The following is a 27,964-nucleotide window of genomic DNA, read 5'->3' on the forward strand; positions in this document are numbered from 1 at the left end:
AGTGTCCTGTATGAACTTAATTATGTGACTAAACAAGGAGAAGTAACAGCTGCCTGCAAGTTTTGGTGTTTAGTCATAACATTACAATTTGTTTGATTATTTGGTACCACTATTGACTTCCTTAAAGGCTTCTGTCATATTTAGCAAACTGTATGCCAAGCAAAGGTCAACTAAACAGGTCAACTAACCTTCACTGTGTATAGTTTTCATCACACTACAAAGCTTTTATTTACACACTTCATGTCTTTCATCACACGGTTAAAGTTGGTTCTTTCACCCCTTTATTACAACCTGAAGTCAAAGGCTGACTTTGTTTTTATCCTTGACAAGCACCTGATGACGCTGTCTAGTAGGCCTCCACAAACAAATACTGCATGCTTCACAAATTATAAATTGCCACCCGAAACATGTGAGTAATATACCTGGTATGAATCACTGACATATTCCAAAACATGGTCCCAACTGGGAGCTTGTATCTGTTGAGCTAGCCTGAAATGACAGTCTACAGTCTAGCTAGTGTAGAGTGCTTTGTCTCTAAATAGATGCTGCTTTAGGACGGGAATCAGAATTTCTTTTTCTAAGTAGAAAAAAAACAAGACGACAGAAACATACATCATATTCTTGCAACAGAAGTGAAGGGAAAATCCTGCATTTCCATTCATATTTTAGAAGATACATAATTCTTACGCTACAAACTTTTTCTAAAAAGGCTTTATAAGCTTTCTATTGCTTGACTTGGGAATAAGTAAGCAGATATTGATGATTTACAAAACAGACAATGAGGATGAGCCAATTCTTGCTGTCTTTTTGGCAAAGCCTATGGAAGAGGCTGAATAACAAATAATGCTGGTTTCTTACTCCCCTCTGTACTGAAGTGATTTAACTTTTGGTTTTGTCAATCTTGGGATGCAATGTACAATAACATACTACTCTGTCGCATGCTGTCTGAACCTGAATTTAATATAACTAATTAAGAAATTGTCCGAATGCATGATTTTTTAAAAAAATATGTTATCTAAAGGAGAACGGGAAATATACTCAGGTTCTTTAAAATAACCATATTAAATACAGAAGCAATTTTTCAGGTTTAAACATTAAGTACTAATACGCCCTTGAAGGTTAATACCACTGTAGTTGAAAATGTCTTATTTACAGAAAAATAAACTTATAAGTATTAAAATACAAATGTTTTAAGGAAAGAATTCAACAAAGGCATATCTTTCAAAACTAAACCAAGGAAGCATAGGTTGCTTTCGTTTTTGAACACATTAAAGAGAGGTATTAGTGTCCAAAAGAGGGAGAATGCAAAATCCAGACGAGTTCAATTTAACTTTCATTAATTCCAATCCTATAAATATAGCAAAGGATAGTTCTTTAACATAATAGAGTTATTTGTCAAAAATTACATGGCAATAATGCTTTATTATTTAAGCTATTGAAGTCTTGGCAACACATATTGAAAGAACTACAAATGAGAAATATTTAATAACTCTAGAGAACTTTTTTTTTTGCAGTTTTTAACAAGACTGCAACACCAGCTAACCAAGATATTGGCAGGATGGTGGAGACAAAGAGAATTATCTACATTATTAAGAAATTAACTCTTTTGTACAAAACCTGTTATAACTTATTCCTAAATTAAATAGTCCAGGTAAATTCAGTTGGCTTCAGAAACCAGTTTTGGGACTTCTGCCTGTCTTTTGCTTCCCTTTACAATAATAAATCAGTGGCAGATCCTGGATTTTCAGTAATGCATCATCTCACTGTGAAAGCATTTTATTATGCCTTGCTCCCTTTCTCCTTTGGCAGCACAGGATGGAAGAGTACTCAGAAAGCAGTTATTTGGTTATTGGACCTATCTTCTCTGAAATATAGTTCTTTTTTCTTTTTGGGAAAAAAAAATAGCAGAACTAACAGAATTGGACTATGATCAAGCCTTTTTTTCCTTTAGCTCAGTTATATCCTACTCTCCCTTATTAAAAAAAAAAATATCAGGCGAGGCTAGGAGGGTATAATATAAAAAAAAATATCAGGCTAGGCCTGGAGGCTATCTGCTTCCAGGGCTGGAGAAAATTGGCATCCTAGAGAAAGGAACAATGTTATTCTCTTAAAAGTTGGCCATATGCTCTCCAAATTCTTGCATGCTGTGAATTATGGAATAAGTCAGAGAAGCCTTTAAGTAAATCATGATTCTGATGGGCTAACTCCCTTGCATGGGTGAACTTTGAAACCACTTGAAAACCCCACAGGGCTGTGCAATACACAAACATCTCCAGTCCCAATCCACGTGAACATCATCTTTGTAGCAGTAAATCTGTAGTAGACAAATCACCATCAATAACAATGTGAAATATTATTACTACTATTAAAAATAGCAATAGTAAAAATCTAACAATAGAGTTCTGAAACTTTCTCTACCAGAAAGGGGACCAAGGAAGCACGGGAAGCTTCAAGCCTCAGGCCTCAAAACAACACTAAGTTCGGTAAGATCTTGGGACTACAGATTTCATTTGCTTGAGACAGAATCCAGGATTTCTTTTTGATTTTGGTATTTAGTTATTTAAAAGCACAAAATACAGATACTATTATGGTTGCTTTTGTTTGTCCTTTAAGTTTCATTAAAGATGCCATGAACAAGAAATATAATAGATGTGTCACGGATAAAAATCAGTTTCTAGAAGTAAAACAATTTCTTCAAAGTGAATAACAAATATTTATGATGAGCAAACAAATAAAAAAAATAAATTCAGATGTTCAAAAATATTTTATTGCCATGAGATGACTTACTTATATAAGAGGTGCGAAGCTTTTTCACAGACTCTGAATATAAGTTAGAAAGGCCGCACATGCAAGAAGCCACAGTCAGCATACCTTTATGAAGCAATGAGAAAAGGAAAGACGGAGACACTAACAGTACATTTGAGACAGAAAAGACAGCAGAGTAACTTGTATAAACCAGGCTTATAAAATGCTCTTGCCATGCAGATCATTAGTATTATAAAGATGTAAAAAAAAAAAGAAAAAAATGATTTCATGTAAGTTATATTTATGAGCAAAATGGACTTCATTCATGAACATCTCAGAGAGACAGTTGACTAAGATACACAGATCCAACACATTAAAAAAACAAAAGCCAAGGAAAAAAGGAAGTATTATTTAACACTCCAAAAAGTAGTTTATAATCTAAATGTATGAAGCATAATTTAAGCCCTTTACTCCTAGGAGGAATGAACACAGTCAATCGGTAAAATTATTTCTCTCTTAAAAGGTGATTTTAAAGTTTTTTATTTGTTAGACAAAAATATTTTATCTGACAAGATACATGTACATTTTGTTCTATGTTAATGATTTTTAGACTAGTTTTGTCAGTTGAAGTAAGCTGACTGGTGCAAAATGGATCTTCCTCAAAATAATGATTTACTGAAACACATCTTAGAGCATCCATTTCAATTTGAATAAAATATTAGGTAAAGAACTTACCTGGACTTTATTCTGGACCTCTTAAAATAAAGCAACCACCACTAGAGTTTTGAAGAATTTTTTTGAACAGTTTATTAATGTCCTATTGCAAAATAAGCATTTGGGGTAGCAGTGACTGTTTATCATTCTGTCTTAAGCTGTTTTCCAAATTAACTTAAAAGAGAAAATAATTTAAAAATACTGAATTTTTCTCCTTTTGAAACATAAATCTTGGCACTTTGACTGAAAAGTCTCTTTTTCCTCAGCTGCACAGGAACACCCTTCTCTTCAGTATATTTTGAAATCAAAGATTTATATTAACAGTTTCTATTTTGAAGTTTATTGTTTCATTTAAATCGCAGGCTTTCTCTCAAGTACAACATAACAGCATACACAACATAACATGCTTTGGCTTATCTGGGACATTTCTAGTCAAAAATTTAAAACAGGAAGCCAAAAGATCCCAGCAGACACACTGGCTATCTGCAGACATTAATGGCTTTATACAGGCATGTGATAATGAATACTATGTTTATCAAAAAACACTAGAATACTTCCGCTTCTTCATCCTGTGTTAAGTTAAAATCTTGTAAACTGCATAAACCCATCGTGCATTTATACTTGTACCTATTCACACGGATAAGGTTTTCCCACCTGTTTTTTCTTAAAACACGCATTATACTGAAAAATAAAGAATTATATCAAGGATCAGTAGATTCCACTAAGCAACAGTTTTGAAAGAAACACAAAGTAATAAACATGCAATAGCGATGTTAGGGACAGACAGATCAAGAAGGAAAGATAAGAGAGAAATATGCTTATATTCAAAGAGTATATACTAATAGCCCAGATAAGCTCAGAAGAAAGGCACAGTTGGTTAAAACAAGTTTTGTGTTACTCACCTCCAGACGGTTGACGAGTTTTTCGGGGAGATCGTGGCTCCCTGCGATAAGGATCATTGGAACCATACAATTCAATAGTGCCTAGATTCAAAAGCACTGTCTTCTGGAGGTAATCAACCATGGCAATGCCATTACAGTTTCCAAAAACTACTCTGGAAAAAGATACGTGGAAGGAAAGATAGTGCTAATTGTTCATAAAGTTTTATATCTGTATTTGTTGCTATTAAGAAATTTAAGACCTCTGAGTTTCTATGAATTACCCTAAAGTATGCATATTTACAAATTACTATTTTAGAATGCAGCATTGCTTAAATTGTCCTCTTGTAAATAAATGTGACACTGAGTAGAACAAACCACCATCACTGTACTTGCCAACCTAGCTGACAGAGCCTTAAATGACATTTATTCTCTGCTGTACAGTGCCAGCGTGATGCTCATTCATTTCTGATCTTAGCACAATCAGCATCTGCTATGACCCAAAAGGAATTAACCTCTAAGCACAGGAGACTGATAGCTTCTCTGCAATTTTACTGCAATTCTTCTCTGCAATCATGACATTTGACATAGATAACATTAAACAACTTTAACCGAATAATGAGAACACTGTGTAGAATATACTTACAGTCCGTATGCTGAGTTGACTGCTAAGCTGGTTATCTGTTGAGGAGGTTCTCCACTCACCCACACTAGCTGGATAACTAGCTCAGTTTGGTAGCCTGGTGACTGCTTGAGAGGAGAATTTTTAACTCTGCAAAGTAAACAAAACATGATATCTTTTTATGGTTCTCCACAGTCTCCTTTTTTTTCCTTATGGGCTCAGAATTCATTAAATTCTACACCACACTGAATTTCAGAAAATTGAAAAATTACAAAGAACACAAACACATAACAGCTACCAGAAAACATCCACATTGGAACTGGTCATTTGCTTCTTTAAGGGGCTTTTTGATTTATTAAGTAACTGCAAATTAATTGAGCAATGATGAAATATTTAATTCCTACGCTCTTCAGAGCAAGACATAACAGTGTTACAAAGCTATATTGACTTGAATAAAGGCATTTAGTGTCTAGAAGGAAAGTGTTAGCAATTCTTTTCAGAGTGCTCAAAACTATTTAGAGGACGAAGGGGGCACGGGGTGCATGGGGAAGAAGTGTACTGAAAAAAAGAACCGGAGGGACAATCTGTTGACACAAATGTAAACAAGGAACCAATGATATGGTAGAAAACAACAAAAGCAGGTAAAACTATTATAATGGTAGACCAGTTGTATGGAATTAACCCTGGGAATGGGTGCATTGAAACTCCAGGAAAGGTTTTGCATGCATGCTGATGAACAAATTTAGGAATATCCTGCAGAGAGGATTAGATCTTTCATCTTTTAAGGTGTAAAAATTCACATAGAACATAAGGTCCTCCAGTTCCTCAATTCCCTTTATTTTACCCTTTCATTCTCATTAATTCATATTCTGCTTTGCCAATATTTTACAAAAATTCAGAATTTTCCAGATTTTCTATTCAGTCCAATTTTCTATAGAAAGACACTTCTGCAATTCGGTACAACCAATGAAATATGAAAATGCTGACCCAGAGAAAATTAGTTACTTTCTGGATGGATGCACTCAGAAGTAAAATCCAAGCTGAGACCTTAAATCTTCAGAAAACAGGAAATACATACGTATCTTAACTTTACATTTCAAAATGAAGTTCAATGTGCATTCTGTATAGAAAAGGTGCTGGTCTAGAGGCCTTATAATGCATGTAGAAGACTAAAAAATATTGTCTTCTTCTAACCTTCACTTCTCAAATGAGTAAAGTTTCACACACAACTGCCTTAAGGGAAAAAATCCCAATTGAAAACATCTGAAAACTGGTCAAAGACCTGATGCATCATGTGAAATTAAGACCCATGAGAATGGTACAGGTCACAATTGAAGAATTTATGAAGTTTAAAGCAAATAATATTACAATATTAGTTTCTTAAAACAAAGCTTTCAGATATTTGGAAAACATTGTCCTAATACACAAAACTTTTTCACCAACCATGATATTTCAGTAATAACATCATCACATATTCTTGTAAAGTTTCACACTCAACAAAAGCATAACAGAATATACTTACTTCAAACACGGGACGTTATCACGAAGTCCATCTGATGAACTGCTACTAGTAGATGGATGAGACTGGGGAACAATGGACTGAGGATTGGAACCTGTGCCTGGAGTTGGTAAAGGTGGCACCTGCTCCCCATCTGGAGTTTCGATATCATTTATTTCATATAATAGACGTACTTCCAGCATCTGTAAAAGAAAGTAAAAATATTATCAGTAAATCCTGCCTCTCAAAAAATTATGTATGAAATAAACAAAGCACATCTGAAGACAGTAGCGATAAAGTGACATCCAGGACTTTTCCATCTTTTAAATGGCAATAATTGTTTAATAAACAGTACAACCTAAACACACATGTCGTCTTCAGAAATAGAGCCTGAATATCTGAAGATTATTAAAACTTGAAAATCTAACCTATTTCCCAATATTTCAAAGTTTGCTGCTTAATAATGGAAAGAAATTAAATAGCGGATAGACGCATTTAATTACTTAATTCCATACACATAATAAATCCTTCATTATAAAGACGACTTGTTCTATACAGTTAAGGAAGACTAAAACTAAGAAGAGCTGAAGGCATGAAGGCAGCAGCATTCTATTCTGTTGCAGCACTGTACACACTGGACTTAGTTCAATGCTTATGTTGCACTGAACTAGACAACATGTTTTAAAGCACTAATTTCATCGTGATTTCAGATTTCCTTCTGCTGGGTCTATAACAATATTAGTATTAATTGTAGTGAAATGTAGAGAAAGTTTTCCACTGTTTTATCCTCATCAAGGATAAAAGTAGAAAGCAAAGTAGAAAGTAACTCAAAGACTGAAACAAAGAGTTATACAGTATTTTTTAAAGCATTTCTAGCAGTGATGAATAGTTTGCTAGGGTTCGATTTGTAAAAAACATTTAGAAAAACTATTCCCTCAGAAGGGAGTGTACTTAGACATAAGTAAACACCAGAAGGCAAAAAACATGCCCAATCTCCTTAAACTGGCTTACCTTCAGGCAGAATGGCACGAGGAACCAACTACATTATGATTAATACTTCACTCAGAACATACAATATTTTATAAATAAACAGCTTTGTGTTAGCTTTCAGCTTATACATTCAGGTAAGTAAAGTTGTACGTGTGTTTTATTTAACAAAGCAATTCTCAAACTCTTGTAATAGAACCCTTGTTCTGTACAAGACACAATGACAACAGCAACACAGCAAAGTCCTGAACAGACCTTAGGGCATGTCTGACACGCTTCTGCTCTTCTAGCTATGCATACTGCAGAAGTTTTGCCAAGACAGACAGTATTTATCAGGAATCAAGGACAAAAAAATGGATTCAACTCCCTAAAAGCATTTAAAATGAACCCCACATTTCATTCACTCCTGTTTTTATTTTACCTTTGATACAGCCACGTTTTGACCCTCTATTTATTTTGTTAGATAGGACAAAGAAGTACTATTGACTGCCAAACCTGAAAAAGCCAATGAAAACTAAAATCTAGACGTGCAATTTTCACTTTTGCTGAATTTTGTAACTCCTCCACAAAAACAAATCTCCTCATTTTGAGGTAATTGTTTTTGTCCATTTCACTGATGAAATTAAACACAATGAAGAATTAAATTGCTGCAACGGCCTTAAAGGTAAATCCTACAAAGTTAAGAAATGGTTATACTAATTACCGGAATGACTTCTGTTGTGACTTCCTGCTTGCTGAACCTGTAAATAATGACGTGTGCAGAAACTCCAGCTATGCACAACATTCTACTTTCTGGACACCATGAGATGATCTGAATAGCATATGGATCTTCATCTACTATATCTGTGTTTGGTCTGTCATCTTTATTCCGTGACTTTTCAAATACTTTGGCTGTTTTTAGCTTATAAAGTACTTGCAGCGTTACTAGGAACAAACCAAAAGAGACAAAAATTAGTTTGATCTAAGCAGATATTTTTCTCTTGTTAATTTTTCTTATTCAGAACCTCTCTTCATAGATAGAGCCACTATATTAACAAAGGCGGGCAGAGTAGAAGCACTGAATGGCTGTGTTCTCTCTGCCCATACAGTGCAGCACTTGCCCAATGCAGGATGAGTTAGTGTAAAAAAAAAACCACACCAAACCCAACGCTTTCCCCGAGAAATACATACTAAGCTTCAGTTATTAACTAAGCCCTCACAGCATCTCAAGGCTTAACTATACTTGGGGATCTCTTTATAACATCTACTTTCATATTCCACATCAATAACTTAAGCCTACCTATGGTAGAGAAAGTGAAGCTCCTTTCCTTTCTCCTTACAGTATTCCAAATCCACCTATATTCTTAGACTTAACAGCTGCAGTTCCTCCAATTTTTGTTTTGTCCTTTCTCATCGGAAGTGCTGCTGTCTGATCAGTCCACATTTTTCTCAATACCCATTTCTTAGAACTGTTTTATAGAGACCTTGCCACAGCTGAAAATTGTGAAAGAATTACTCCACTGTGGTTTTAGAGCTATTCCTGCTTATTTATCCAAATGATTTTTTTGGGTAACGCTAACACTGCAATCCACTAGACCTCTGAATTTTTTTCCTCCAAAACAAGTTTGAATATAAATCACTTCAAATAAATGCTCCTGGATGCTATTCAAGAATTAGCAATATAATTCTCAATTGCAATTCTAATCCTCTCTTACATTTTCTTCCATCTGTCTTGGCGTTGCTAGTCAACAGCCCAAATCACTGCTACAAATACATCATTAGGAAAACTGAATTTTTAGCATCCTTTTTCCTATTCCATATTTCAGAGGATTTACCCGAATTGCACTTCCCTAGTTCATCTGTAAGACTCAGCTATTACAGAGATTTAAAAGTTTTAAAATCAAGATACCGGATATCTGCAGCTTCTCCCTTAACAGGTTTTCTTACTTGTTTTATAAAGAAACTAAATATCTTTAAGAGTATCTTCATTTGACAGATACAGACTGAATAGAAGTTTTAATCACATAGAATCAATCAGTTGCCCGCCCCGCTCTTTCTCCCAAGTTCCACCCCCACCCCACTGAAATTAAAAATCTGTAACACTTCAAATACTCCTCCTCCCAGTTTTTAAACATACATTGCATCTGTTCTCTCACACACCCACACACCTCTTAGCATTTTGGAATCTCAGTCTTCCACAGATTTTCAAATACAACTGAAAGATTCCAAGTTTGCTTCAGATATCTTTTAAGTACCAAGAGTTAAGGTCAATTAGAAACAGTTTAATTAAAACATCTAACTTTCCATAGTCCACTCTAATCTGCATTCTTATTGCAATTCTCACTGCTAGCTGTGTAGACCAGAAAATGCAATTGATTCTTTAAGTGAAGGGAAATGTAAGATGGTATCAGACTCTTCAGGACTGTTCAGTGTTCCACCAAAGAAAAGTGTCTTTATTTTACTGTTTTCCTGCCTTTCTCCACTAATGCCTATATCATTTTATTAGCACAAACTACTACTGGTTCCAGTTCTCATTTTTAGATACTGTAATTTATGGGGAGATGATGCCTTATAAACACATGCCTCTCTCCTGTCTAAAAAGACAGAAATAACTTCATGAAATTCAATTGTACTAAAAAGGAATGCATTTGCCTGTCATGCATCTCTATGCTCAACAATGTGCTTCTAAAATATTTTAGAGCTCTTGCATTCTAGCTGGCCCTTGGACTACCAGTTCATTTTCACTGAGGCAGTAAAAACAGTAAACCAATTAACTAAGAAGTAATGTTAATTTTATTTAATTTTAAATCAAAGTTTCCTACAGAGTTACTCACTACATGAGGTAGGAAATAATGAGGTTGACTAGTCTGCAATTACATTCCATTAGAGAAATCAGTAAGTTTAGAAGACTCTTACTGCAATAGGAGAAAATCTCTTCTCAAAACACTTACTTGCTGAGGCATCCCAAAACTTGATTGACCCATCAGCATGCCTATGAAATATTAAAAAATTAATTACATAGTAAAATGGTTAGTCGGAGTGTTAGACCTCTTTGCTACTGATTAGAAAATGTATGGCTAACATTCTATTTTTATTAGTATTCTTAGTGACACTATTTTCACAATTTGTTGGAAGTTGATATTTTACAAACATGTTTAATAAAACTCATTTCCTGCGCTGCACTCCACAGCTATAAATTAAATTTTATTTACAGTCCTTAGAGTGGTATTAGATAGATCAGTCTCAAAAGATATTAAACCAAACAGATTTAAGTATTTGGTTGTACTTTTTGTAACAAAAAACTTGTCTTCCTTTTGAGAACTAAAGTCAGTAAGTAATGGATCCCTATGCTTTAAGACTATGCAAATATTTCCTAAAAAGCTGAAGAACAGAAGTTAAGTTTCATCCGGTATATACTGACAGCAAGCAGACAGTCACAATACCACACCATAGTAATCCCCGTAAAACACCTGCTCTCGTTTTGTTCCTATCTTCACTTCCACATTTTACTTTACTTCGTTGTTAACACTTCAAGAAGATTATGCAAACTACTTGCCTGGTGAACACATCTTGAATCATTCAAACCACTCTTAGAGCATTGTTTTTCTATAAGAGAAACCTCACTTCTACTTAATCAGCTAGGAAAGTTATTACTACTCCTCGGTGTCACTTACCCTGTAATAATAATCTCTGGATAGCTCTGAGTGATCAAACCCCAGTTGCCTCCACTGATAGGCCATTCCTGGAAGATTAACAAATACAATGAGGACGAAAATATACAGTGGAAAAATTAAGGCACTGAAATTAATGCAGATACTGCAGATTCCAGTACTGCAAATGATTTCAAAAAGTAATTAAACACATCTACTACACAGAAGAAAGAAAAATAAAAATCACCACCCTTGCTATAAATAACACCCTTTCTTTAGTAAGTCCCTTAGCTTCCAGTGACATGGTGATCAATGGGAATGCATCAGGAAAGCATGACTATAGGTTTGACATACGCTATATCCTGTCCAGACACTTGCTATTAGCCACTGTCAAAGACATGATAACAAGTCAGATGGAGCTTTGGTCACAGTATGGTCACTTTTAGGTTTAGAGTTGCTGATTTTCAGTATTTTCAAATGCACATGTATGTACTAGGCATTGTACCTTTTTACTGTAACCTTGACGTTTCTGTCGAGCACCAACTGAATAGAGTGCAGGTATAAGGTCCACAGGACAATCGGCAAAATATTCACAACAGGTAACTGGAGATTCATGTATAGTCAGAGGATATGGATTCTCAAATATAGGGTACCTTTAATGAATCAAAGCAGAAAACTTGTTAATCTAGGAAAATAGATTTTTTTTAAATACAGAACACAAGTAAAACAGAAAACTAAATTTGCAGTCTCTTCATAAAGAGGAAAATAAGTGCATACCAAATTACCACTAATCCAGTACACTACCAACTTACTCTGGTACCCTAAACTGAGCCTAAAGTTTGTACTGTTTGTAGAGTATTTCTGGAACACCGCTATTCCCTATAGTTTTATATTTTTAAAAGCTTACTATTTTAATGGCCTGTGGAAAAACTGAGAAGTCCTAACTGTAGTAATGTGGAGCTACAAATTTATTTCTAACTCTTCAGCCTATTCTTCCTTACAGGAAGAAAGACAGGGAAACTTCAATTCACCTCTTGTATTATTACACTGTTCTTAGGCAGAAAGACGTACAGCACTTTTCATAACCAACTTGCGACTCCAAGATCACTTTCTAAAAGGTAGATAGCAAGACTAGGTCACCCCCTCCCCCAACACCACCTCCAACAGAAAAGTAACAGAGCCTTAATGATGAAAAAAGCCAATAATAATAATAAAACCAAAAATGTATCTGTGTTTGAAAAGCATTTATTTTCAGAGAATGCATAGTATGCATATGCTTTTTAAATCCTTTTTTTTTTGAGAGGCAAAACCAGGTGAGCTTCTCAATCCATCTAAAGAAAAAACTAGCAACAACAGAAGAAAACATTCTGCGTACCAGTAACTTCATACAGTTATCTGGAAAGCTAAAACTATGTTCTAAAAATTAAATTAAATTGACGCTTAATTTCAAAAAAATGTTAAATCCACATGACAATACAGGGCAAAAGTAAACCTCCTGCAACAAAAAACTATTAGCTTCATTGCCTTTTTTCAGATGTGAAACAATTAATAGTTTGCAAGTCAATTGCAATAAAGACCATTACAAGTCTTCTAAAAACATCACTGCTGAAGTTTTTCTCACATGAAATGGAACAAATATTAACATAACTTCAAATTTCAGGTGCTGTAAACTATTTCACGTAAGAAAAGCACCTTGTACAAACCTTTTTATTTCAAGTTCATTTAAACTTCTTTTTAATTACCATGTGAATGCTGGAAGCTTAATACCATTAATATATCAGAAACAAGTTTTGGATACAGCATACGGCCATGTAACATTGGGAAAAATCTAAGTGAAATAGCTGCAGAGATAAGGACTAAACTTGACCTTCTTCCAAATTTGATAGTCTTCATTATCTAAGGTTAATACTAACTTTGAGGATGCATACTTACATGTTCTTGTTGTGCCCTAGAAAGACCTTCTTCACAAGGATTGTTTTTTTTCATTGACCATTGGTGACTTTTAATCAGGAACAAGGATCATATCTACTAGGTTCTTCTGTTACTAATCCCTTAATAGTTGTTACAGCTCACACTAATTTCTAAACCCTTCATAAAAAAATTGCAGCATCCAGAATTTTTAATCACCACCTAACAGAGGTATATGGACTGTTCCATGGACAAAGTAATAAGTAACTCACACTGTGTTAGGCATGTATTAGTTGTGAAAACTGTAGTAGGATACTACTTTTAAACAGTCTTACCACAGCAGCAAACCAAGGAACAGAAGTTACCATTCTGATTTTATGTATATGACATTTATTGCATTGGTATTATGTTACTTTAAACAATACAAGTAGCAATTAATTTGGCAATAAAATAAAATATTTGTGATGACAACAACACTCAGTCTGAGCCAAAGCTACCTGGCTTATTTGAACAGTTGTTCCTTCTGCTCCCTCCCTCAAAATCCCGAGTTCTCCTCATAGCACTGAGGAATCAACTTCAAAATAAAGTGTGACAATTAAAAAGCAGTAGTGATCTATAAGTAATTTCTGTCAGTCAATAAAGCTTGAAGAAGTCATGTAATATCCTACTCTACTACATATTAACTTGAGAAAAACTGATTTACACTGACTAAACCTTACATTTAACATTCAAAATTTTACGTTCTTGACAGGGAGGTATTATGGTAGATTAAAAAAGACTACAGAGCAAAACAATAGGCTGATCACTGCAGCCAACCATTAAAAAGACTACACAAGATTCTTACCCATTTTGTGCAAGGTCAATCAGTACTAAGTCCTTTTCTAGGAGAACAACTACGGCATATGGCTCCTGAAAGTCTGAAAACAAGAAAGAAAAGAATTACTTACTGGTAACTGCAGTTCTTGCATGTACAGCCTCAGGAACGTGATCGCTCCTTGCACTTTATCAGTTGAGAATAGAAAAGCCACTTAGACAACTACACAGTTTCTGAAGATATTTTGTATGCTTACCCCCCTGAATACTCCAAGCTATGTTTGCAAAAGACACCCTCTCCCTTCTATTCAATATTCTCAACCGTCTTCCAATTTGCTAGAATCATTTAAACAGCTCAAACAACAGGAAAAGGAACATGCAGAGGAACTTGTATAAGAAGGATTTTTGAGAAAGAGCCAATTACTGAACAATAGCATCTGCCCACCCTTATACTGCTTTTCCTGATATTCAGTGAGGTGTAAATTCCAATTGCTTAAAAAATTGATTGAAAGATAGCCGACTTGACTCTAAAAAAAGAAAACTGAAAGAAATTCCAAACTTTATCTTGCTTCTTTTCAGGCACACCTCAAATTCTGAGCTAAGCAGTTTCATATATTCTGATGGAAGTTGACAGCTAAAAACATTGCAGTCATCAGAAATATAGCGCTATTAATCTGGTACAACTACATAAACTAGGAAAAAAATATTCCCTCCTGCAGAAGAGAGATTACAGGTTAGTGATTAACTAACTTCACATAAGTATTGGAATGAATAAACTTGCTAAAAGTTAGAAGAACTACACAAATCCTAATCAAGATTTAGCATTGATTGGAAGAGTCTTATGTGCTCAAATAAATATTGATGAACACATCTGCTGCAGTAACTACAGCTTAAAATTGTAATGCTACTTGTTGTCTGCACATGTTTTCAGGATTATAAAAGGAAAAAAACATGCAACCAGTAATCAGCATTCTTCTTGAAGCAAAACAGGTTTAAGAATAAACTATTCTATTCTGAGGCTTTGGGAAACAAAACAGTATTCAGATAATAGGGATAACAGATGGTGCTGCTATAGTCTCATCCCCAAAGAAAAGACAGAAAGACAATAGTAAAGAATATTCTAATGGGATAAAACTCCAGAGAGAAGAGGTGAAAATACTGAGAAAAATCTTTACAGAGCCTACCGTTAGGATATGGTGTTTCACAGAGGGTTAGAAAATCAACAATAGAATAATCCATTTCTAGCACAGCAGTACTTTTCCCATGCATAACTGTTAAACAAGGTCTTCTTCCTACGGTGTCATATGACAAGCCCCCCGAGAGAATGATGAAAGGCTCCCTGAAATAAAGCAGAAGCATTTAGGATCAAGTCAAGATAATATGTAAAAAGCAAAGAAAATACAATAAAAGAGACTGGACAGTTTTTGTAACCTTATCATAAAGTTCAATGAGATATCATTAAGCAGAGATACATTAAGAATAACGCAAACCAGCTCGCCGTGCCATGTGTTGCTTGGGTTTGTGTTTCAGAACTTAAAACCCTTGAGTCAGAACACAACAACCCAAGTGAGACATCCCTTACAAACCTTTTGTCCTCTACTGATTATATAATCGATCTTTACAACTGCTTGCCATATGAGATGTTTTATTTTGTTAAGTTTTAGAATTGGTTCTTTTCTACTGTACTGCAGATTCATATTTGCCAACAGCCCCACTTATCCTGAAAATAAAATACTCCAGCAGGATCAGGAAGAAATAGTCCCATTTTCTTTCTGTACAGAATTATCTGAATTTGTAGAGGATGAACAATTTTGCAAGCAATATAATTTTGCAGTCACAATAATCTGATTGTGTTGGAAAGGCAACCTGGTGCTTGATAAGCTTCAAAGCCCTTACATTTTTTAGGAAACAAGGATCTAAGTACACATCCTCTCCTGATACATCTACTCTAGACTTTTTATCCATTTCCCACCCCCCCCATCATGCACAAATTTCAAGTAAATATTATGTCACAGACTATTCTTACTGCATAATTAAATGGCTGACTACAGCAAAGCAAAAATACTTTTTCTAGCCTCAAGAAGAGAGATTAGAGGCTTCCCTTCAAAAAATTTTTGTCTTTACAGAAACATTTTTAAATACAACAATGGGTTTTTTTCCAACATGCACATGATATACATTTTAGTATTTCAGTCACTGAAAAACAAGATAACTAAATATATTTTTACTAGGTATTTTCTTCTTTCTCAATTATCAAAAGTCATCACACATTTTAATAGTGTTTATGCTTAAAAACCAGCATAATACCTTTTAAAGACCCATTTATAAGTACACAGCTCAAGAAATTTCACCCATTACTAACCTGAAATTTAAAGCCATAGTTATATTTCTAGATTTAAAAGGCACTTAGTGTGGAATTCACCTGATCTGCTTTTATGCTCACTTTAGGTAGGAATCCTACCCTTATGTTTACCTTGAAAGCAGCTAATACATCAGTATCTGGAAAAAAAATTGCAGGGAAAATGCAATCCTCACATATTTTGAAAACAAGGCTGAAGAGAACTTTTATTTTGTCTTTTCCTATAATACAGTCTTTCCTCTTCTGTCTAAACGGCTTTCACTAGTTAGCATTCAAAACACAAAAATGACAGATTAGATTCATCTTCTTGAAAACTGTGTGTCAAGGGTTTATTTTATGCACATGCTGCCTCCCATCATTTTAAGGCTTGTCTGCAATGTGCTCTGTGTTTGTAGCATTGAAGGCAAAGTACACTGAGATAAGCTTTCAGTTTCTACAATTATGTCACAATCTGCCTGATCCTTCAGAAAGCCCCACGACTGAAGACTTGATAGGATCAAAAAGTTCACTGGCTGAGGAAGAAACCTCAAGGAAATGGCTAACCTAGATCACTGGTCCACAGAATTCAATATTCTGCCTCCAAAAGTAGCCCAAAGTGTATTTCTAGAAAAGAGGTGATTTTTTTTTTTTTTTCATTTAACTTCAATTCTTTACATTAGAACTTCACACAATCTGTTATGGGTAGGGTCATGAAGTTATTTCAGGAAAAGGACAAATTTTGATTTAACTTAACGTTTTTCAGGATGTCAGTGAAGAGAAAAAACACTGGTGTGATTACTTCTCATTGTACTGGAATGATTAATTGCAGTTTTCTTCTCAAAGTCATAAGTATTTTTTGAAAACAATAATGCTGCCAGGACAACTTGCAGTAACCATTAGACTTGAAGGTTCAGCAAGATCAACTGACAATAGAAGAGTGACGCATTTCAGTTCCTAAGTTTCATACATCACAGTGAAAACTGCATGCTGGTTTCATATCTCAAGGTCATCAGGTTACTTTGGGCAGACTTGCCACTCTGTAGCCTTATGAAGCAAAGAATAGAAGAGCTAAAAATAGATTAAATGGATCTGACACATGGATTTTCCACAGATGAGTCAAATATTAAAGTTGACTTCAGTTTGACAGAAAGAATAGTACAGGTTTGTGTATGGGCTTTTCATATTCTCATGAAATCATGGATTTACCACGAACACAAGCTGTGCGTTTTCTAGTTAAAACAGTTAAAAATACATAGTGTTGTTCTTCAATGACAACACATATTAAAAGTCTAGTGGACATGAATGTTAAAAAGAAATGCATAATCTAAAAGAAAAAAAAAAAATCGTACTTTACATAATAGATGAGCTTGATATAATTTTGAGTTACATTTTACCTACCTGAAGCAATGGAAAACTTTTAACAAAAATCAGTGCTCAGCTCCTAGAGAACTACTGTACAGCGTTTTTAGCAGCTGTTAATACAGAGACTTTTCTTTGAAACAGTTCTGCTTCTGCAGATACAGAAGCAATCCCTTTAAATTAATTTCCTCATCAGTTAAATCTGTAAAATTACTTGGGGAACACTATAAACAACTCATTACAATGAGGGGGCAATGTTTCATTGAAAAACTCCAGGAAACAGAAGATTAGGTCCTGCAGTGTATGAAAACATATCATAACAGAGCTAATCAGCTCACAAACACAGAGGATGTTTCTTCTCAATTTTAAAACTGAACTGTCAAAGGTCAGGCAGTTTCTGGCAGTCTAGATCTAAGAGAGAACAGCATATAAAAAAGTCAGGCCATTGGCACGAGTTGGCTTACTTTTCAAACCATGGGTGAATTTTCAAGAAGTCAATCGCTAGTAATAAAGGTGCAAAAGGCTTCAAGAGTTAATTCAGCTTAAGACTGGAAATCTTAAAGTAACAGTGAAGATAAACTACAAATTCATTTTGGGAAGTGTGCTTTTGAACCAAGTAGCTCAAACAAAACAGTACTGTTCAAACAAAATTTTAACATATCAAAAACTTTTAGTTATTTGGAGACATCATTATTATTATAAACTTTGGGTGCCAACTATATACATCCATCTTGCTAAGAGATACTGTTATACAGGTAGTCAAGGACAGCTGCGTTAGCTAACCTACCAATACCATTCTTGATTATGTTTTATGGGGAGACTTTTGAGCTATAATTTCTTTTATACTGGGCTCTGGTAGCAAAGAATAAGCTTGAGCAATTTTAACATAATGCTAATAATGAGAGTAAAAACTGTAAGGATCTGAATGTGGAGGGATGGCAAGTAGCATTAGGGAGCTCAAGAGCTTCTCTAGATTCACTTAAGACAGAAAAGTATGCATAAAAGGCAATGTGGAAAACAATTCAGCAAGCTCAAAGGGTAAATTACCTTGGAACTAGTCACCTAATAAAGAGATGCTTTGGGATTGGAAAATTATGCCTGTTTGCTCAAAGAGTACACTAAGAACTTGCCTTGTGACCCCCTAGTGCATGTACAGGACAACTGTCAATGGTAAGCTACCTATATTGTCCCAGAAATAAAGCTCCAGGTATACTACTGTTGTAGGGTAAACAACTCTGGCTTTGGAGACTTCACAAGCACTATCTGCAGCAGACTTAAAAAAATCCGCAAACACACAAATTCAGAAATCCCACAAACTTAAGTAAATAGGCAGCCTGTAAGAACCAGAAAGAGCTTCTTGTAAGCTTTTTGGTTTTGTTTTCTTTTGTGAGTTTGTTTTTTTTCCCCAATAACACTAAGAGCAGACTGCTACAGAAGCAGTTTATTTTGTTTCTTATTTAATTTCAGTAGCTGAAAAAACTTTGATCCTGTCGAACAAAGATTCTCCTCTGTGCTACAGACATTAAATGATAAACAATAAATGACAGTGCTTTAGCTAAAAGCCAGAATTGTATTTTCAATAATCTATTTCAAAATTTTAAGCATTGAAAGGTAGTATTGCCTTAATATTCTTGTAATAAGATTACAGGGGAAACAAAAAATTCAAGTGTGAGCTGAAGTACATATAGCAGTAAACGGAGATTCAGTGCACTGCTTCACCACCACAGTGTAAATGGTATTTTTTGTTATTTTGGCATGGGACGTTTTGGGGGGTTTTGTTTGCTTGTTTTTAATTAAAGTTCTGGAAGAGTACCACAACAGTTATAGATTTAGAAGTACACTGAAGACAGAAAATATTAATTTTGAATGCATTAAAACATTCAGTTTGGATGAACACTGGAAAATGAGACGTGTAACAGGAAAAAGTCCATACTAGGAAAAAGCAGTCTTCCCAAAGAGCTAAATATTCTTAGAAATTATACTAGAATAAGCTCCCCTTTAAACTGTGTGAAAAGTCAACTAGTTTTCACATCAGAAGATTATAATTCCATAGAACAAGCTTCAAACAAATCTTTTTCTTCAGAATGACTATTCACAACAGAAGGCTGTGATTGCAGAAATTGTAACTTGCTGAGACTACTTTTCTGTATCTTTCTTTAGATCAGCTTTTGATATTTCAGTTGAGAAAAGAATATGCACACAGATGTAAACTACTGCAAGTAAAAAATGGCTTTTCAACTGGTCACAGTTATTTATACATCTGTGAATTATCCAGTCTTAAATCTCTATTTATCTCACTTTTAGCAAACAAAAATACAAAAAGCCACTACATTATATGTATAGGTACACCAAAACCTAGTAAAAACCTATATTACATCGATTAAGTAATGATCCTCTATAGATCTGAATGCTCAGAGAGGAATTAAAAACAATACATAAACCTCCTCAAAAGAAAAAAAAAAAAAATTGTTTGTAAATAGCTGAACAGGTTTCCATGAATATTGTATCTTCAGATCGCACTTCTTACTCAGATACTTTAAAGCACTTTAGAACCATAAGTAAAAGAAATTCTGTACAATTCATGAAATCCTTCAATCCTAATTACAGTCTTGGTAACAAAACAAGCTACTCAAGATACTGTAATTCCATCTGAGCTTCTTGTTGCAATTACTGCTTTGCTACATTCTTAACATGCATAATTAGGCACAATTCAGTGCATAAATTACTGCACTCTACCAGAAAAGCTTCTGTCAGTAACATTTTTGTGGAAGGAACATGTGCTTAGAATTTAGAATATTCACATCAGGCTACTATTTGTCAAAGTTCAGTTTTTCAGGTCTGTGCTTCAGTGTCTTCTGTGCTTTATCAGTCTTTTGTTCCTTGAATATTCTCAATAGATTGTGCAAAAATACACGAGTTTAGTGGCATGGAAGAAGCATGCAGACAACGCATTACCAGCATCTACCTAAGTTAAGGTTTGTACATTGCAATTTGCCCCCATACGTTTTTGTATTATATCCAGCAATATCTGATTTACCAAAACTATTGCAGCTGTTTCACCATAGCTCAGTGGCATCACGATATGTATCCCAACAACTGGGAAGCAATATACATGCCCAGAGAGCTGAATTTACATTATACATGTTAATTTTGCATACAGAAAAAGTCTTACCCAGCTCTAGTTGTTTTGTATTCCACCTTAAGGATAGGTTTGCATGGTTCTGGCTTCTTTCCATCTTTCAGCTGCTTTCCTAAAATGAATTTTCTTATATTAATCTTACAGTTCCATAGCATGATGACAAATTATGAAATTCAATACACAACTTGCAAAGTAAACATTCATACCACATATATTCAATCAGTTTACAAGTAAACCTTTGATCAGTTTACAAGTAAAATAAGGATAACACTCAGAATAAACCTCAAGACTTGAATTTCAATATGAAGGCCTGTTACCTCTCTACTGTAACAGTAGAGAGTGCTAGTTTCAGTACTACTAGCAACTAAAGCTTCTACAGATATAATTGTCCCATGGAATCAGTATAAATTAAGAGTAAGGTGTAGATATGCCTCTCCTCTATCTGAAGAGAAAGTCTGTTACAACTGTAATGTTCTGTAGAAAATTTAATTTGTAGCCCAAGTTTAAAATAAAAATTAAAAGAGGCTAAAACATGCTAACATGAAGTTAGTCTTGTCTAACTAGTTTTATTATTACAGTAGCTGTCAGTTTATTTTTTGACTGCTACAGAATCATATAAAAATCCACAGCTTCCTCCTTCCACTCTAGTGCACAGCCTGCAAAGTAAACATGGACTTGCTGAAAGCTTATCTAGGTAAGCCAGGATTGCTTTGCTATAGCATCTTGTGCTATGACCGTAAACTCAGATTATCTTCACTGTTAAATTCACACTTGAGAATCAACTCATTTACTTCAGATAAGGCACAACTTAGATGCATGAACAACATGTAAATCCGGCATTTCTATACAACTTCGTTGAAAAAGGAGCAGTATATTTCACAGAAGAGCAACATGCAATGTTAATTTCCTAGTTTAACATTAATGCAAAGACTTCCGAGAAGTGGGAACATCTTAGCAGATGCCAGTCTTCCTCTGTTACAAATCTTTCCAAGAATTTATATGGTAATCTGCACATTTATACATGAAACAGATGCTTGCTTATATGTACTTTAAACAACATATGGGATTTGAATGTCAAGAAAAAAGCAAGCCTGGCAAATAAGCATTAATTAATTTTGAGATCAATGCCACTGTGTTAAAGTCCAACTTAAAGTTCAAAGATTGAAAAAAAACCTGACTGATTTGGATTTTATTTTGTAAACACTGGGCTTTTTTTTTTTTTTTTAATGAAATCTATCAGAAGTTGGTATGAGAGAGAAAGTTTTTTACTCATACTGCAGGTGCATTTTTAATACTTGGTTTTGCAAAACACACTTCTATTAAACACACTGTCATGTTTTAAGAGCTGTCAAACACAGTGGGTATCCTTTTTCACCTTACCATGTGGAGTGATTGTCTGGAATGGTTTGGTAGGAGATTTTACATTCCATATGGTCAAGGTACCATCTGAGTGACTACAAATAAATTGTTTCCCTTCATGATGCCAAGCCACAGAGTGGATTGCCTATGCAAGAAAAGAAAAAAGAAACCTACAAGTTGAGTATCTTAATATCATTCTTATTCCCTCCCCGACAACATTAGACAGCAAAGGAAAAACAGAGGAAATACTAATTAGGACATACTAAGAACAGTACCATTTAGTTTACTCATGGTAAATTTTCTGTTTGTAAGTACTTCTTTCAGACATATTTCATCCATCAAAAATACTCTCTTCATTGTAGTGACATGAGCTCCTCCTCAGAGTGTAGTACTAAGGTATTTTTCAACAATGAGTAGCATGCAGAGAATAACTGCAAGCACTTATTTGAGCTTTGCTAACCACAGTCTTTTGTTATTGGGAAAAATAAACTGCCCATACAAAAAATATCTACTTGATAGGATTATTAAGTCAAAGCTTTAAAATGCCATTTTGAGATGTCTAGGTGGAGGCAAGCTTGGGATGAGAACACAAGTAAAATGAGAACTGGATTTTTGGAAAAGACGATGAATGATTATAAAGAAAATATATTGGCTTAAATAAGCACTCTAGTGTTGCAATAGCAGTTTTCAGGTACAGGAAAGTAACTTTCCAGCAATATCATCAGGAGAATCCAGAGATTAAATGACAGGGGAAAATGACTGCATTATCTGAATGTAGTCTCCAGTAATAGCTTCTCCAACATAAAGTAGTAGAAAATCTGGCTATTTGTAAACTACAGATCAACTAAGTTCAGTATTTCTTAGTGAAATTTAATCTTGTTCCCTATGTAGCATGGAATCACTACAGATTTTGTTAGAAGACAGATTCAGTGTACCAATATCACATCTACAAATACGTAGCTCAGAAATCTAGACATCTTGCACGAGGTCTCCTAGAGTCAAAGTGAAATAGTCTTGCGCATACTGGCTGCAAGATAAATTTTTATTTAGCAAATAACAGTGAGTGTTATAAAAGAAATTTTGTATAAATACTGAAGATTTGGTTTTATTTACTGATATAGTATGAAACAGTCAGATCAGCAAGTTTGAAAGTGGAGACTCAGTAAAGCAAAGACTGCATTTCAAAAAGCTCTTTTCTCAAAGAAATGAAATAATCCATGCTATAACTACCAATAAATAGCAACGTGATAAGTATGTTTCAAATACTCTCCCATATGAAGTCTAACCCTGACAATAGCAGGAACCCCATAGAGTAAAGGAACAGCTTTTGATACACAGTCATGTAGAAATAGGTCTTAAGAATCAGTAAGAAAATAAGATTTATAGAAGAAAGGATAAATCTTAGAAATGAACACTTTTTTCCTTTTCTTGATAAAGAAGGTCAAGAGGAAGGAAACACAACAACCCATTACTGTTGAAATGGCATTAATGCCTATGAACATCTGATAAACTGAGCACAAAGAAGAGGGATGACTGCTATCATTTAATTTCAGCAAGGAACCTGATGGGATAGAAAAAACACTGAAAGAAAATAAGGCCTTTAGCTTTATGGCTATTTATTGTCTTTCTGTAGAGCATCTGGTTACATTTAGCAATGCAGCTAAATATTACTTAAAGCATAACAGCAATGTAGGGTTTATGTATTTTTAAAATAATCCAACTAACAATTCTGTGGGCTGAGTATGATAAGCTTTATTACAGAGCTCTATGCCTTCCTAGTACACAACTTTCTGTAAGCCTGAAAAATAAAACCAGACCTGTAAGTAGCTGTAGCATAATCTCCAGGTATACAACAGAATAGTATATCTACATTAACAAGTCAGTTACAAAGAAAATATTACAGTAACTAAGTGGCACTAGTTGGTTGATACCAATATCCTCAATCACCAAAACAAAACTGAGAACTGAAAAACTATCCCAATACTCAACAGTAGAAGCTATGACATTTTTTCCATGGCTAATGCAGATCAAGCAGAATCCACTGAGACTGAAAATCTATACATAGCTTCCTAGGCTCTAAAAAGCCCCTAGGAGTACTATACTTTTTCCAATATTTTTTTTTTTTGTATAAAACTTACTGATCCAGAATAAAATTCTCAGTTTTAATCATAATTTATTTAAAACTTCATCTGGTACCCTTTTGGCACAATAATGCAGCAGTATGCTTAAGGCAGCTGATTCAATTATGTCTCAAATATTTTTGTGGAATATACCACTGGCCAAATGGATCCCATATATAATCCCTTGTGACAAGATCATGCATTAGTTCCACAGAGGACCCTTGGTGTATTTAAGGGGTAAGACATTTGTATCCTTAAGAGGAGTCATTTACCCAGGTAACCCTAGTCCTGACCTCACTCAAGTTCTGAATCCTCCCATTTACAAACATGTACCAAATATAGGAAATCTTTAAGGAACTTGTGGAGAGAATGCTCTGTAAAAAAAATTTAAATAAATCTTTACATTTATGTACTTGTAAATTAAAAGTTTCTTACTAAAAGTATTCCAACTACCTCCCTCCGTTTGATTTGAAGTTAAGGTATCTGATCTGGAGTATATGGAAGTTCATTTCAAAACTAAAAAAAATAAATCTTACTTTTTGAAAAACAAACCCAGCATGATTGACCACACTGTCCTACATACACCAAAACTTAACCAGGAATGTAGTAACTAACCATGCTGGATTATTATGGGGAGGCAGGCTGTGCACAAAGGAAGCCTCACTTCCACCACTTATCCCAAAGGATTATCTAGTGTAAAAATGGCTGCTATACACCTACAAAGAAGGTTACAGAAGGAAACATTCTTGCAATGACTGCAACAGTTAACTGAGGGAGACTGTAGAGCTGTGAAGTGCAATCCCAAATAAACTGAAAACATATGAGGCATTTGTATGTAACACTTCCAAAGAAATACCTCAGGCAGATCACTAGCTTTTAAAGAAATTAATGCATTCTTAAAAATATTTTAGAACATTCAGTTTTACTGCTGTAAACGCTTGTCAATATCCCTAGAAATCACTATTATTTCTTGTCTGTTTTTTTTTTTTTTTAATGTTTTTTAAGAGGCACAAAAATTAATAATTCTAAATATAGCCCTTCGGGTTAAGAGAAGAGTTCATAATACTCAAGATTTTATTCTCTTTTCCAACTAATTCATAAAATATATATAAAAAATGCCTTTATTTTCAGTTCCTATAGACTTATTTTAACCCTACAGCTGATTATACGCATACCATTTTAGAACAGTTTGAGAATGCTGTTTGCATCCTAACTTGCTGCAAGACAAGATTCATGCAGAAATTTATTGATAATTTGCTGTGAATACAAAAAAATGCTATTAATTTCAATAGCTTCCCCTCTTTGAGAGACTTTCTAAAACCAATTTTTCTAATACCAAAGTTTAGACTACATCAGATACAGTTTCTGCAACTCAGAAAATAAAAAAGAACACTCAAGTAAGTTTTCATAATATGCATCTCCTTACTTTTAAGTATAATACAATCTTTGGTAAAATGTTTCTGTCTACTTCCCTACAAGAATAGACCAGAATCATCAAGTCCTTCCATCAATCTTTGGATTTGACTATAATCCTTTACTCTCGTGCCATTAATTGACCTTGAAATATATGGTGCATGATTTAAGCTCCATGATATGGGATTAGTTATTCTGCAAACAAGACTGTTTACAACAGCCTATTCAAACTTCACTGTCTTATTCCGATAGTCCTCCATTTCTGGGGACATGGACAGTATTTTCTGGTAAACTTGTATAAATAACGACACTTTTATACAGATTTATCAAAATATGCAAAGCAAGAATAGTAACTTGGAAGTATGTATGCTAATTCTTGAGACTTAAATGGTTATATATCGTGCAGATCATTTTGATGCAATGGAATGTGTAAAATGCCTAATGACAGCATTTACAGGCTTTGGTTTCTGGTAAATCACATAGCAGGGTTGCTTTTCCCTCCTCCTCTTACTCCCAACAGGCTACTTTGACATGTTTTTAATGTAACAGAACAGAGCCTAAAAATAATAACCTATAATGCCTGCGCTGAGTTAATTCTGTCAAAGTTTACTCTACATCAGAACAAGCAAAATGGAATAGACTTCAATAAAAAAAATAGTTTTAGTTTTCAGAAGCTGCACTTCATTCTTTTAGAAACAAAACTAATAGCTGAGAATTTTTTTATTCCTTTCATGGCTGAAAACACAGTATGGGAAACATTTGCACTACAAACTCTATTCTACATGAGAAATTCAAAACTTCCTTTTAAAATCCCCAATGCTTGAACAGAAAATGCTTAAGAATGACACAAAAAGAATTTACAACCTTATTTTTCCACTGACCCTGCCCATGACAAAAAGGACGTTTTGAGGAAAGAGCTTCAGAGGAACTTTCTAAAGAAACGTTCATTCATAACAGCAGTTCCATTATGCCACAGATAATTTCCTCCAAATTCTCTGACAAAAGGAACGTTACATTTGTGCATTCTTCTAACTAATCCTAAAGATTCCACATATTGCTGTTACATTAAGTAGTATACAGTACTGCAAGTTGAGATCTCTAACTAAATTTGCCATTACAAACTAGATTTTTTTTTTTTGAGGGAAAAAAGTTCTCGCAATCAGCACTAATACTACTCATGACCTAGAGCTGTCTCTCCCCACTTATTGCTAAGCAGAAATATGATTACAAAGTTGTCAGCGGTGGTGATGCTGTCTCCCTTATAAGCATTCCTACCCTTGGAATGAGCGCTCCTAGTGTTCTTGCGCTGTAACTATCAGAGCAGGGTGCTAGGCAGGCATATGTGTTCAGACAGGAAGAAAGCAGGGGTAGTGTTTGTTGACCTAGGTTTCTGGCATCAAGCAAGACTGCCCCACCTTAACATGGGATTTTTCTTCAGGAAAGCCTCCCAAAGGTCAGGTAATTTGGAATGAAACCAAGCAGGAAGTGACCAAAAAATATAATAGGATTCATCTTCCTCCCTGAAGAAATCACACAGTACCTTTCCACAAAACTCTGATTATACAGGGAGTTTGACCCTAATTGTTCTTCAGCAGAGGAAGATCATAAAGGATGGCATTTGGACCCTTGACGCACCTGAAGTTTCGAGTCAAAAACAGTTGCATCAAATGATGGTGATAGACTGCACAGTCCCTCAAGTTACATGTTTTAAGGCAAATGCCAATTACAAAGTGATAGGAGAGGAAGAGACTAATTCAATGGCAAAGTTTCCAGCAATCAGTCTTTATGGTATTGATGTCCCTGGCCATCCTGTTCATGACACCTCAGGAAGCCAAGTCACCAATTTAACAGCCACCATCACTCAATCAAAATAGAGATCTGTGTTTCACAGCACTGCTACAGGAAAAAGACTGCACCACTGCAAAATGATCTAGGGTCCTGGCAGCTACATCTCATGCCTTGCTACCATGCAGAACTGCAGCTGAGCATGCTGTAGCACCAAGCTCTGCTGATGTCAATCCTGTAACTCCCAGCAAAAACAAAGCTCACACCCCAGGCAGAGCACTGCAGTTTATAACTAGGCACAGAATCAGCCATCACCTTTTCAATGACTGGTGATTGATTTTATGAGACTGATGGGACCTCACAATTAACCAGCACCAGAAGAATTATTTGTTTTCAACAGGGTTAAAGCCAGGCAACATTTCCCGTGCTAATAAGCAGACCAAACAAGACCCTCTGCAACGGTTCCCTGATACATGTCAGCAGTCTGAGATGGCACAGACAGGGCGGAAAAAGGGAGACCAGAGAGCATTGCCTGTGTCTGATGAGCAGCTCTGCACCAGATCTCAAGTATGACAAGATTGAAGTAAGTTGATCTCTTCTTACTGGTTGTCAACTCCACACTCAGAAGAGCTGTCACCAAGAACAAGTAGAGAAACA

At 34.9% G+C, this 27,964-nt stretch overlaps 1 protein-coding gene across 7 annotated transcripts in view; it reads right to left on the reverse strand.

Moving 5' to 3' along the window:
- STXBP5 (syntaxin binding protein 5) overlaps nucleotides 1-27,964 on the reverse strand; it is a 109,815-nt gene that overhangs the window by 32,991 nt on the left and 48,860 nt on the right. For 6 of the 7 annotated variants that reach the window (XM_054062007.1, XM_054062002.1, XM_054062001.1 and 3 more), the window contains exons 8-18: nucleotides 22,011-22,134; nucleotides 20,664-20,742; nucleotides 14,979-15,133; nucleotides 13,826-13,898; nucleotides 11,579-11,726; nucleotides 11,098-11,165; nucleotides 10,375-10,415; nucleotides 8,148-8,368; nucleotides 6,482-6,660; nucleotides 4,984-5,109; nucleotides 4,362-4,513 (exon numbers count right to left, since the gene is read on the reverse strand). In XM_054062007.1, the coding sequence (XP_053917982.1) occupies nucleotides 4,362-4,513; nucleotides 4,984-5,109; nucleotides 6,482-6,660; nucleotides 8,148-8,368; nucleotides 10,375-10,415; nucleotides 11,098-11,165; nucleotides 11,579-11,726; nucleotides 13,826-13,898; nucleotides 14,979-15,133; nucleotides 20,664-20,742; nucleotides 22,011-22,134 (1,366 nt within the window). Of the gene's footprint in view, nucleotides 1-2,787; nucleotides 2,872-4,361; nucleotides 4,514-4,983; nucleotides 5,110-6,481; nucleotides 6,661-8,147; nucleotides 8,369-10,374; nucleotides 10,416-11,097; nucleotides 11,166-11,578; nucleotides 11,727-13,825; nucleotides 13,899-14,978; nucleotides 15,134-20,663; nucleotides 20,743-22,010; nucleotides 22,135-27,964 lie in introns of all 7 variants that reach the window. The other variant, XM_054062008.1, reaches the window with a different exon arrangement.

Source organism: Cuculus canorus, chromosome 3 (assembly GCF_017976375.1).
Source record: "Cuculus canorus isolate bCucCan1 chromosome 3, bCucCan1.pri, whole genome shotgun sequence".
Classification (NCBI taxonomy): Eukaryota; Metazoa; Chordata; class Aves; order Cuculiformes; family Cuculidae; genus Cuculus; species Cuculus canorus.